General features: G+C 34.6%; 2 protein-coding genes across 2 annotated transcripts in view; both read left to right on the top strand.

Moving 5' to 3' along the window:
* LOC129947178 (uncharacterized) overlaps nucleotides 1-12,931 on the top strand; it is a 337,053-nt gene that overhangs the window by 58,189 nt on the left and 265,933 nt on the right. The gene's annotated exons all lie outside the window — the stretch shown is intronic.
* On the top strand, nucleotides 2,143-3,104 carry LOC129945172 (uncharacterized). The gene is made up of 2 exons (XM_056054831.1): nucleotides 2,143-2,310; nucleotides 2,373-3,104. Exons 1-2 carry the CDS (start codon nucleotides 2,143-2,145, stop codon nucleotides 3,102-3,104), a joined length of 900 nt encoding a protein of 299 aa, XP_055910806.1.

Below are 12,931 nucleotides of genomic sequence, written 5' to 3' on the forward strand. Positions count from 1 at the left end.
AATTAAACGTTTTAAAATCTCTTTTCACATCAGTTCAGTTCAAGAAATTTAGAGCTTTTATACTAAAAGATATAAAATGTTGATTCAATCAGCCATTATTTTAACAAAAGTGGCACTTTTACTGTTTTTGGGGCATTTATATTTCTTTAATTTAAGTTTTTTTTTTCAATAGAAAATCAATTTTGAAATTTTTTTTTTTAAATAAAAAAAATATTGACATTTTATATCATCTAAAACAATCATCGTCAATTTGATCACTTGATCATCGACAAGAGTTTTCACAGAAAGACAAAATTATTGAAATCGGTCCATTAGTTTTAAGAAAAATTTTAAATAAAAAGAGGCTGAAATGCAACCCACACTGATAACTTCCCATCCCGTGTATCGATTTGTCTTGCTTAAAAGTTTGTCTATATGTACTCGTATCAATTTTTACCAAATTTGCGTACTATTTTTTGTAGATTTTATTTTTGTTTGAAAAAACGGACTGTTGGATTTTTATATACAAATTACTGAATATCGCAAACAATATTTTCTGTGAAATAAATTAAGTTTGAAGCCAATATTTTTAATTTTTGAAAAGCTATTTGAGTCGAAAGTAAATTTTTACCAAGTTTTAGAATTCTTTTTTTTTCAGATTTTTTCAAAATTATTAAACTTTATCGAATCTTGAAAACAGTATTTTCTTAAAGATAAAATTATTTCGATATTTGAGTAGAAAATCAATTTTTAACAACTTTGGTTAAACTTGTTTTAGGTTTTTAATTTTTTGTAAAAAAAATTTCAATTCGAGTTTTCTTAACATTTTTCAGAATGTTGAAAACAGTACTTCTTATAAGATTAAATAAGTTTGAAGCCTAAATTTCAAATTTTTGAAAAGATATTTGAATCGATATTCAATTTTTACTAACTTTGAGTAATGTTTTTTTTAGAATTTTACTTTTTATAAAAAAAACTGTCCATTCGATTTTTCCCAAAATTGTATAAGATGTCAAAAACATTATTCTTCGTTGCGCAAAATTGTTTTGTAGATGAAATCATATTTTAGTAGTAAAATTTTGGAGGTGACAAATATTTTTTTCTGTTTTTTTTATTTATAAAAAAAACCGTTAAATGGATTTTTTTTCAAAAAATATATTTCTTGGATATCACGTTACAATATATTAATTAAATTTAAGTCATGTGTATAGCGTTTTTGGTTCGTAAGATATTTAGGGTTAACCAAAATTTTCACCTTTTTTTCAAACTGCTATGGTAAAAAAACCACCCACGCAATTTTCTTGAGAGCCCTTTCTGCATTTTTCTGCCTTATTATCTATATTACAAAATTAATTTGAAATCGATTTCTCTTCTGGTTCTTGAGTTATGGACGACAAAAAATACGTAGCGAACGTACGTACACTCGCACGCACAGACATTTTTCTAAAAATCTTTTATTTCGACTCTAGGGACCTTGAAACGTCAAGAAATGTCAAAATTTTCAATTTGACAATAACTTTCTATGGGAAGTTAATAAACAAAATAACTTTTTTATAAAGGGTTCAGTTCTTTATATTAGAAAGAAGTCAAATTAAGAACAAAATACTTAGAGAAAGTTTTAAAAAATCTATCGGTTCATTTTTGAAAATATTCGAATTTTCGATTATTAACAAACAAATTTGTGTGGGGACTTCTGTGAATGAAAAAACCGCCTTACGCTAATCGGTTGAAAATCTTAATTTCAATCAACACAATGGTTTGGGCTTGTAGGAGTCTATATACCCAACGCCCGTTGTTTCAAATATTCAAATTTGAATATCAAAGAAATATTATCGAGCATTTCGGATCGGCCGCAAGAGTGCGTTACAAATTCATCTACCCATTTTTACTTTTGCTTCATCATCATCATTCGTCGATTTGCCTTCAGCCAGATAACGTCGTTCATGTTTCAATCAAATAATTAATTAAATCGATTACTTTATAAATAATACTTAAATACATACATATATTGTTTAATACATTGAGTCGCGTTTTTAATTTAATTTAGTCGACACGCTCCTAAATTGGTGACCCCGACGCGTACGCCAACTAATAAATTAAATAAATATATACGTATGTATATTGTGTTGCGATTTTTTTTTTTTGTCACGGTGAACAAAGAAAATGCCTGGAACCAACGACCAACCTATGAACGCTAAAGCTGATGCTCCGACAGACAATTCAATGGAAGCATTGGAAGCGCAATTGCAAGATCTCCAGCAACAAGTACTTTCCCAGCAGGCACTAGCACAAGCAGCGAGAGGTACGGAGGTTGAATCTAGCCATGCTCAAGTGCGACCACCACCTTTTGGCGAGAAAATGTGAAGCTCTGGTTCGCTCAACTCGAAGCACAGTTTACATTGGTGAATTTGCGATCTGATGCCCGAAAGTTTAACCTCGTCATTGCTCATCTGGATCAGACCACAGCCACAGAAGTACAAGACGTCATCATCAATCCACCACAAGGTAATGCATATGTTCGATTAAAAGAAGAACTTATTTCTCGTTTGGCCCCATCTAGAGACACACAGATTAGGCAAATGCTAGATCGAGAACAGCTAGGTGACAGGAAACCGTCTCAGTTTCTTCGACGATTGAAGGATTTAGCTGGCGGTACAATGACTGACGATGCTTTAAAGGCAATTTGGATTGATAGATTGCCTGTCCAAACACAATCTATACTTGCTGCACATCCTCCTGGTACAGCTGAAAATCCAACAAATCTTGATAACCTTGGTCTCATCGCTGACAGAATCAACGACGTCATTCCACAGCAACAAGTTGCCAGCACATCTAGCCACCCAAATCCTTCATTTTTGAGTCTCTCAGAGAAAGTGGAACAACTGGCTAAGCAAGTTGAAGCCATGTACACGAACCGAGGAGACCAAAATCGCAGGCTGGCAAGATCGAGATCACGCTCTCGTGCTAGGCAAAACAGATATCCAACACCAACTTCGAACGAGAAGAAAAACAACAATCAAACTCGTTTTTGCTATTTCCATCGTAACTGGGGATCTAAAGCAAGAAATTGCCGCCCACCATGTGATTTCAACCAGCAAGCGGGAAACGAAAACGGATGTCATTGATGACGGTGAATGACAGCCAAACTTCCAGCCGTCTTTTCATCACGGACAAAACGTCAAAATTGCAATTTTTGGTAGATACGGGCTCGGACGTTTCGGTGTTTCCACATACCGGTTCACGTCAAAAGTCAAAACCATCCGACTATACTCTTTTCGCTGCAAACGGAACCCCGATTCCAACCTACGGTTTTCGCACCTTGCAGATGAACTTAGGCCTCCGTCGAGATTTTACATGGCGTTTGGTGGTAGCAGAAGTCAGCAAACCTATTATCGGTGCGGACTTTCTAGCTTTCTATCAACTTCTTGTGGACGTATCACACAGCAGATTGCTAGACGGAATTACTGGACTTTCCGCACTGGGTTGCCACGCATTTGAGATGTCATCACATGTGAAATCAGTTTCCGGAACTTCAAAGTACATCGAGCTGCTTAAAAAGTATCCCAGTTTGACTCGACCAGATGGAAGCTTCAAAGAAATCCGACACTCCACCGTTCATCACATCAATACGAAAGCAGGCCCTCCAGTTAGCTGCAAATCACGACGTTTAGCACCTGACAAGATGAAAATTGCAAAAAGTGAGTTCGAGACAATGCTGAAAATGGGAATAGCTCGCCGTTCCGAAAGCTGCTGGTCATCACCACTTCATCTCGTTGCCAAAAAGTCAGGTGATTGGCGTCCGTGTGGAGATTACCGCTCTTTAAACGACCGCACGATTCCAGACAACTATCCTCCAAGAAATCTTCAGGATTGTTCAGCTAATCTCTCAGGGAAGAATATATTTTCCAAGATTGATTTGGTAAGAGCGTTCAATCAGATTCCGATCGCACCAAAAGACATCAAGAAAACGGCCATAGTTACACCATTTGGACTGTTTGAGTTTGCGTTCATGACGTTTGGCCTCCGAAATGCCGCACAGACCTTTCAGAGGTTCATCGACGAAGTCACAAATGGTCTCGACTTTTGCTTTCCATACGTGGACGATATTTTGGTGGCATCGGATGACGAAGAGCAACATTTTCACCATCTTCAAACTCTTTTCGAAAGACTCAACAAATTTGGCGTTGTCATTAATGTTGCTAAATGCGAGTTTAGTAAGTCTAAAATAACATTTTTAGGTTATTTGATATCAAGCGATGGCATACGACCCCCCGAAGAACGAATCCAGGCAATTATTGATTGTAAGCCACCAACGACAGTTAAGCAGCTTAGAAGATTTCTGGGTTCTATCAACTTCTATAGGCGTTTCGTTAAAAACGCAGCCAGCCTTCAAGCTCCACTGAACGAGTGCTTAAAGGGACCGGACATCAAAGGCAACAAATCCATCACTTGGACAAAACCACTTTTGCAAGCTTTTGCTGCTTGTAAAGAGGGACTTATTAAAGCTGCCTTGCTTGCACATCCTGATCCGACACTCGAATGGGGACTTTTCACTGATGCATCAGACTGTGCCATGGGTGCAGTCCTACAACAGAAAACCCCAATCGGTTGGCAGCCACTGTCATATTTTGCAAAGAGTTTCAACAACTCTCAACGTAAATACAGCACGTATGACAGGGAACTTTTAGCGATCTACTCAGCCGTAAAGTACTTCAAGTTTATGTTGGAAGCTAGAAATTTTACCATTTTCACGGATCATAAACCGTTGGTGTTTGCCTTTAAGCAAAAGCCCGAAAAGGCATCACCTCGACAGTTTAGATGTCTTGATCTCATTGGTCAATTTTCAACTGACATCCAACACATCGCTGGAACGGAAAATATAGTAGCAGATACGTTGTCAAGAGTTGAAGGCATCAGCAAGTCAGTGAACTTTGAAGAACTCGCAATGTCTCAAACAGGTGATAGAGAACTTAAAAACATTATTAAATCTGCTTCTGCATTACAGGTTGTAAAAGTTCCGCTTCCTAACTCTCAATTGCAAATATTTTGTGATGTGTCAAAAGGTGTTGCTAGACCGTTTGTAACAAAACCTTTTCGCCATCAAGTATTTGAATCAGTGCACAGCTTGAGTCATCCTGGAACAAACGCTTCAGTTAAATTGGTTTCATCAAAATTCGTCTGGCCTTCAATCCGAAAAGACTGCAGAGCATGGGCAAAGTCATGCATTCCGTGCCAACGATCAAAGATAACTCGTCATACGTCATCCCCTGTTGGAAACTTTGAACAACCATCGTCGAGGTTTGAGCATATACATGTCGACTTCGTTGGACCACTGCCATATTCACGAGGATTCAGATTTTGCCTTACGGTTGTCGATAGGTACTCGCGCTGGCCTGAAGCTTACCCTTTAGAAGATTCCACTGCTGAGACACTTGCAAGAACACTCTTCGCTAATTGGATATCCCGTTTTGGAGTACCACTCAAGGTTACATCTGACCGTGGCAGACAATTTTTGTCTGATCTATTTCAGGCTTTGACAAAATTGTTTGGCATCAATCATCTGACGACAACTGCTTACCACCCTGCCGCTAATGGCATGGTTGAAAGGTTCCATCGCCAATTGAAAGCCGCTATTGAGTGCCATGAATCCCCAGCATGGGCCGATGAACTTCCTGTTGTACTCCTTGGGCTGAGGACAGCATACAAAGAAGACTTACAAGCTACAGTAGCCGAAATGTTGTATGGAGAATCCATCAGAATCCCCGGTGAATTTTTGTCACCACGAAAAGATAGCGTCAGTGATCCGGCAACCTTCATCAACCAACTTCGACTTCATTTTGAACATCTAACACCAGTTTCAGCATCCCGTCACGGATCCAGAAAAATCTTTGTGTTCAAAGAACTATCTACATCATCCCACGTTTTCATCAGAAGAGATGCAGTTAGAATCGGACTACAACAACCATATGAAGGTCCATTCCCCGTCGTTAAAAGATCAAATAAATTTTTTGTTGTTAAGATTCGAGGAAAAGAGGTAACAGTTTCAATCGATCGTTTAAAACCGGCTTTTCTACTTTCAGACAATCATAATCCCACCTCAGAAAAACCAACATCTCTACCAGTCTCTCCAGAAACAGCTGATGACATCATCATCCGAAAAACTAGATCAGGTAGATCAGTTCGAATTCCAGACAGACTTGGGATAAATAGGAACTAACTTCAATCCCATCGTAACAAAGTCACTGGAAGGGGAGTGTTGTAGGAGTCTATATACCCAACGCCCGTTGTTTCAAATATTCAAATTTGAATATCAAAGAAATATTATCGAGCATTTCGGATCGGCCGCAAGAGTGCGTTACAAATTCATCTACCCATTTTTACTTTTGCTTCATCATCATCATTCGTCGATTTGCCTTCAGCCAGATAACGTCGTTCATGTTTCAATCAAATAATTAATTAAATCGATTACTTTATAAATAATACTTAAATACATACATATATTGTTTAATACATTGAGTCGCGTTTTTAATTTAATTTAGTCGACACGCTCCTAAAGGCTGAATTGACTATCTGTAATTCAAGGTTTCTTTTTAAGAACCTGATTATTTGCTCTTTTTGTTAGACATAAATTTTATGAAAATAATTTCAAGCACTAAAGTTTTCCAAATTCAAAATTGCGTGAAAAACAAAAAGTTAATTTGTTTTGACAGCAAACCACTCTTTGGTGAATGTCGGTAAATTACTAATACATTTTTACGTCCACTGGTCAAACGTTGATGAAATAGAGCTGTATTTTTGGAATACGGCTGAATTTCTGATTCATATTAAGTTCTTGGTGCTGTACTCAGTTAGAAGTAGTACTTTAAGCAGCAAAGTTTAAGGCAATAAAATACAAATTTTGTTTTCATATAAAAAAATGAATACATAATTGAAAATATAAGGGAGGTCATATCTATTAACGCAATACGATTAGTTTTGAATTGAAGGGAATTCCTACGGAAACACAACCAAATCATCTGCCAAAGGGGGTTCATGTCACCAACGACCTCAACTTCCCATGCCTGGATCCGCCATTGTCTTAGTAGTAAATAAGTTATGCCAATATTATTATTTTCCATCATCTTCTATGTTTCTTTATAAAAATGCAATAAGTTATATTAATAAGACAGCTTTTTAAAATGTCAATTTAGTACAGTTTGAGTATACAAAACATTAAAAAGAGGCTGGGATGCGACCCACACTCATAACTTCCCGTCCCGTTTGTCGATCTGTCTTGCTTAAGAGATTGTAGGTTTTCGTGTTGGATTAAAAAAGTTGATTTAAAATTTTTAAATCACCAACGATATTTTTTGTACAAAGAAATAGTTTAGTTTGAAAATCTAGTTTTGTTTAATAGATTTTTAGTCGAAAACAAATTTTACCAATTTAAGAAGCATTTCTTAAATTTTTACATATTGGTTGAATAAAATTAATTTGAGAAATATTAAAAACCGGACATCAATTTTTACCACATTTGCGTACTATGTTTTTTGAATTAATTTTTATAAACGGACTGTTGGATTTAAAAAAAAAAAAACTTCTGAATATCGAAAACAATATCTTCTGTGAAATAGAAAAAGTTTGAAGACAATATTTAGATTTTTAGAAAGCTATTAGAGTCGAAAGTAAATTTTTACCAAGTTTTAGTATATTGTTTTTTTTTATGTTTTTATTTTTTGTAATAAAAGGGTCAATTAGATTTTTCTCAATATTTGACTGAATGTTGAAAACAATATTTTTTAAAAGATAAAACAAGTATAAAACCAATATCTCAAAGTTTTGAAAAGATATTTAAACCGAAAATCAATTTTTACCAACTTTTTCTTTCAAGTTTTTATTTTTTTTTTTAACTGTCAATTCAATTTTCTCAAAATTTTACAGAACAATATTTATCATAAGATAAAATAAGTTTGAAGCCATAACCTCAGGTTTTTGAAAAGATATTTGAGTCGAAATTAAATTTTTACGAACTTTGAGTAATTTTTTGTTTGGGTATTTATTTTTTATAAAAAAACTGTCAATTTGATTGTTCTAAAAATTTTACCAGACGTTACAAACATTATTTTTCGTTGCACAAAATTGTTTTGGAGATGAAATTTGAATTGGATTTTTTTTCCAAAAATATATTTGTTTAGTATCACGTTACAATATATAATATAAAATTGAATTCAAGTTTCTAGCATTATTGGTTTGTAAGATATTTAGGGTTTACTGTCACCTTTTTTTAAACTGCTATGGTTAAAAACACCAACGCAATTTTTTTAAGAACCCTTTCTGCATCTTTCTGCAATATTATCTGTATAAAAAAATGTATTTGAAGTCGACATCTCTTCAGGTTCTTGGGCTATGGACGACGAAAAAACGTTACGACCGTATGGACGAACATACATACGTACACACAGACAACTCTCTAAAAATCTTTTATTTCGGCTCTAGGGACCTTGAAACGTCGAGAAATTTCAAAATTTTCAATTTGACAAATCGGAGCGATTACAATCACTTCCTATGGAAAGTTCAAAATATAATAAAGTCAATTTTCTTAAATAAAGTTTCCCAAAGCAAGATCTCCTTCTTAACACTTTTTTGGAGGATTAGAAATAATTTGCGGGGGCATATGTATGTCAATGCAGGACTAAAAACTTGTACCAGAATCATCGAAAAATCACTTTTTCCGATTTTCGTTGAATCCATTTTGAGAGAAAAACTTCTTCCAAAAAACTATGAGCTTTTTATTCTTTGATTGTCCTTAATGCTTTTTTAAGAAACTTAAAAAATATATGTATTTTTTTATGTTGGGAAGTTCAAGTCATAGAATGATCAAAACTTTTAATGCCTGTCCGAGTCAGTTTGTCAATGTGGTATTTTTTTTTAATTATAAAATAAATAAATGAGGGACTAGTGACTGACAACTCTCAACCATTCCTGTGTGCGAGTACTGTTGTCAGGGATGAACGGGACCTACAATTTTAAGTCCAATCCGAAAGGCAAATTTGAGAAAGCACTTTTTCATGACAAGAATTACTCTTGAAGAATTTGTCAATTCCTCGCAAGAGGCAGTACCCGTGAAAAACTTTAGGTGGCATAAGCAGGGATCGAACGAACCCAAGACCTCTCGCATGACAGTCCAACTCACTAACCATCATGCCACGGGTACTACGATTTTTTAAAATTATATTCTTAAAATTCATGTTTATTAAAACCTATTTCCAATAACATACTTTAAGAGAAGGGTTACATTTTTTTTACCAATGTTAAGTTACTATAAAATTCCCTCTTAAACTGAAAGATCAAACGCTAGAGTCGCCCTTTACGAACTTTCAAGTCAACTTTAAAGAATTTATTGTTTAATTTTTCTTTTGTCTTTAAATTAGTAAAAAGGTAACCACAGCTAAAAGATATTGTTTTGTTACTTTCTTCATCCTTAATCCTTATACATACATACATACATATTATAAGAGGGTTAAAATTAATAAAACAGAAAATTGCAAATCAGGATGCAAATTTTCATGTACAGTACATATATCCATATCTACTCCTTCTGATGCAAAAAAAGACAGCGCAAAATTTTAAAGTTTTGACATCAAAAGTTCCTAATTGTGAAACCAACCCGGTGACTAATTAAATTTACGATAACCTTCTTCATTATCCATAGTAATGAATTGTAACACACACACACATCGGTAAGAATTCATACACTTACGTCTTCTATACCTTTGCACAAATTATTATTATTAACCAACCCTCCTGCAAGCGCCAAACAAATCCTACCTCTTTTTAATACTTTGCATCCACATCCAGAAATTATGCAAACTCTGGCAATAAGGGGAAAAATAAAAATCATTTATCCTAACCTCGAAGTTTTGGAGAATTCAGTTCGTTATAAATTTGCATTTGGTAAAATATTTTGTTGATACAAAACGACAAAAACAAACAACAACAAAAAACTCATAATAATAAACAGAAACTCTTAAATTACTACATTTTGTCCTGCCATCGTGAATAAGGCATCCCTTTTGCTACTTTGTTCTTATTACAGGATAGATACAATAAGCTATACGTACACTCTACTCATGCCCGGGCGCCACTTATTTCAATAAAACCTCTTGGTGTTCGCCAGATGACTATGAGGTTCTTCTTTTTTCTCTCGGTTTTCTTTTTTAGCTATATACAAATTAAAAGTTTACAGAAGTCCGCACCCTTAATTCCATAATCTATTCTATCTGATGACCCTGAAATAAAAGACAGAATAAACTTTATCTGCTTTCGTCTCGCCATTTGTCTTCTATTATTTAAAATAATTTCTTCTCTTATCGCACCTAGTTTATATTATTATTATTTTCCAAGATGTACCGAGGACAAGGTGTGAGATAAAAAGTGGTTTATATTACCCAACCCACCTACGGAAAGATCAATGATGGATAAAATCTGGATATAATCATAGCTTAATTCAGTTTTCTAGAGTAAAAAGGGTGTCCCAAAAGTAGTACAGGATACAATTAAACCTTTAGAAAAGCATTTGACTGGCAAGGAGAACACGGTCTTTTTATTGCTGAACAATGATTCATAAATAATGAAAGCCTGAGAAGCCACATTTCACAAAAGGACAGTTAATTAAAGCCGGCCAGAACTATATGTCATTTATCATCGTAATGCGCATAAGTTCTAATTAAAACTTGGGTTTGATTTTTATTTAACTCAAAACATACTTTACTTATAATGACGAGCAATTCTAAAAATACCTCCTCTATCCGAAATTTGATAAAACTTCATTTCTCACTTTATAAGCATCCCGATTCAACAAAGGAATACAAATAGCTTGATAAGTAATTTATTATTAGTTCTATCAGGAGGAGGGTTCAAAGGATATCTATTGGATTATTTATGTTCATGATCCCATCCCAAACAATAATAATAATTATTATTTATTTCCTTCAAGTAGGTAGGTGTATCTTATCCGTACTGTATCTCAACCTAAGGTACTCAATGTGATGTCAATTGATTTCTTTTAATAACAACTTGAAGAAAGATGAAAAACATTGATTTTATGTTTTGATACCTTTTTTTGAGAAAAGAGACAACAATAACCTCGATTAATGGTTTCAAATAATGTCAGTATTCACAGTAATTTCATTTGATACGCTTTTAAATAAACTCATAAAATTTGCAGTGAAATAAAAATGTACAATTGTATTCGCGAGTATATGAGAGGTGAATTGGAGATTATACAGGGTGATTCTGGATTTGTAATTTAAGTTATTATAACTTTTTTCTTGGTAAATCAGTTAACGAGAATATTTCAGTTAAAAAGATTTAACCATTATCAACGATATTTCAATATCAAACAAATTCAAATATTGGTTTGTCCCCCAAAATTCAAAATTCTAGAATAATAAGTTAGATTTTACTATGCATTTGATTCGTTATACAAACTTAACAAATCTTTACTTACAAACGTGTATACGGACTTCACCTTGTGTCTTACGATATATGAGCAGGAAGAAACAGTTCACGTCGTATGCCAATGTCCAGCCCTATGTCACACTCTTAAACAGACTTTTAGACAGACACTTCTTGAATAATCTTGAAGACCTGGTAGACATTTCAGGAAGACTACTTTTAGATTTTATTAAGCTTTTAAGGAGTTAGAACAAGACTATCTGTAGGTTTATCGGGGTATCACATTGGATGTGCATGGGTCTAAGAGTGTCGATTTTTTTATAATAAGCGAAAACTAAAAGGGTTTTTTTATTCCTTTTATATGCCAAAGACAACGTGTGTGTCGGTGTACATTAATTTTGAATTCCAGAACATTGCAATGACAGGGAAAGATAGAGCGTGGCAAGGCATTCCAAATTCGCGAAGTACGGCTAAAAAATGAATCTCTGTACTTCATAGTATGGCCGATGTTGGGCTTAAGGGTAAACTGATGGGCATTCCTAGAAGCGCGGGTATTTTGGTTAAAATGTTTAAGGGGAGGAATGCAACTGGCTATTTCACTAGAGCAATAACCATTAAAATAACGATAGAAAAGGGTGAGACAAAAAACTTTTCGTCTATATTCAAGTGACGTAAACGAGTTGATGATGTTAATGTCACCAATCATTCTAAAAGCTCTTCTCTGAATGATGTCAAAGAGAATTAAATAAGTTACTGAAGCACCAGCCCAGAGATGAGAATTATATTAAAGTTTCAGACGAAAGAATTTTGTAGATTGTAGCCAGATCAGACGGAGAGACAAATTTCTTGCATCTTCTCAAAAAACTAAGAGTTCTTGCGACATTTTTTGCGACATCGCGTATGTGATAGCTCCACAAAAGGTCGTTGCTGATGCACATTTCAAGGATGTCGAGATTTTCAATTTTGTTGAAAAAAGTGCTACAAGCAAGTGGATACAAGACAGCATTGCGTTTTCAAAGCATTAAATTCCACGTGGTTTTTTATTTCATACAATGCTGTGTAGGTCGGAATTTAATGAGCTTATCATATTTTTCTGTTGCAGTTCCACATCCAATAGGAGGGTTGTAAGTCAGGAAACGAATATGAAAAGCTGAGAATGCTATAATCAGCAAAACAATGTATTGGATTAGAAGTAGCGGACAGGAGATCATTTATAAAAATGAGGAAAAGGGGCGGAGATAAAACAGAGCCCTGATGCACACCAGCATTTATTGCATGAGTTTTCGACTTGAATCCGTCCAAAACATAAAACAACTTGTATTGAACGGTTCGAAAGAAAATTTCTAATCCAACAAAGAAGACCTTCGTCAATACCAGAAGCACGCATTTTTGATAAGAGACCAAGATGCCAGAAATAAAAAATGCCTTTGAAATATCAAGGCCAATAATCTTACTTTCTCCAGATGAACCATAAGATAACCAGTGGATCTATTGCTACGAAAGCTTTATTGTCGGT

The sequence above is a fragment of the Eupeodes corollae genome, chromosome 2, assembly GCF_945859685.1.
Source record: "Eupeodes corollae chromosome 2, idEupCoro1.1, whole genome shotgun sequence".
Taxonomy (NCBI): domain Eukaryota; kingdom Metazoa; phylum Arthropoda; class Insecta; order Diptera; family Syrphidae; genus Eupeodes; species Eupeodes corollae.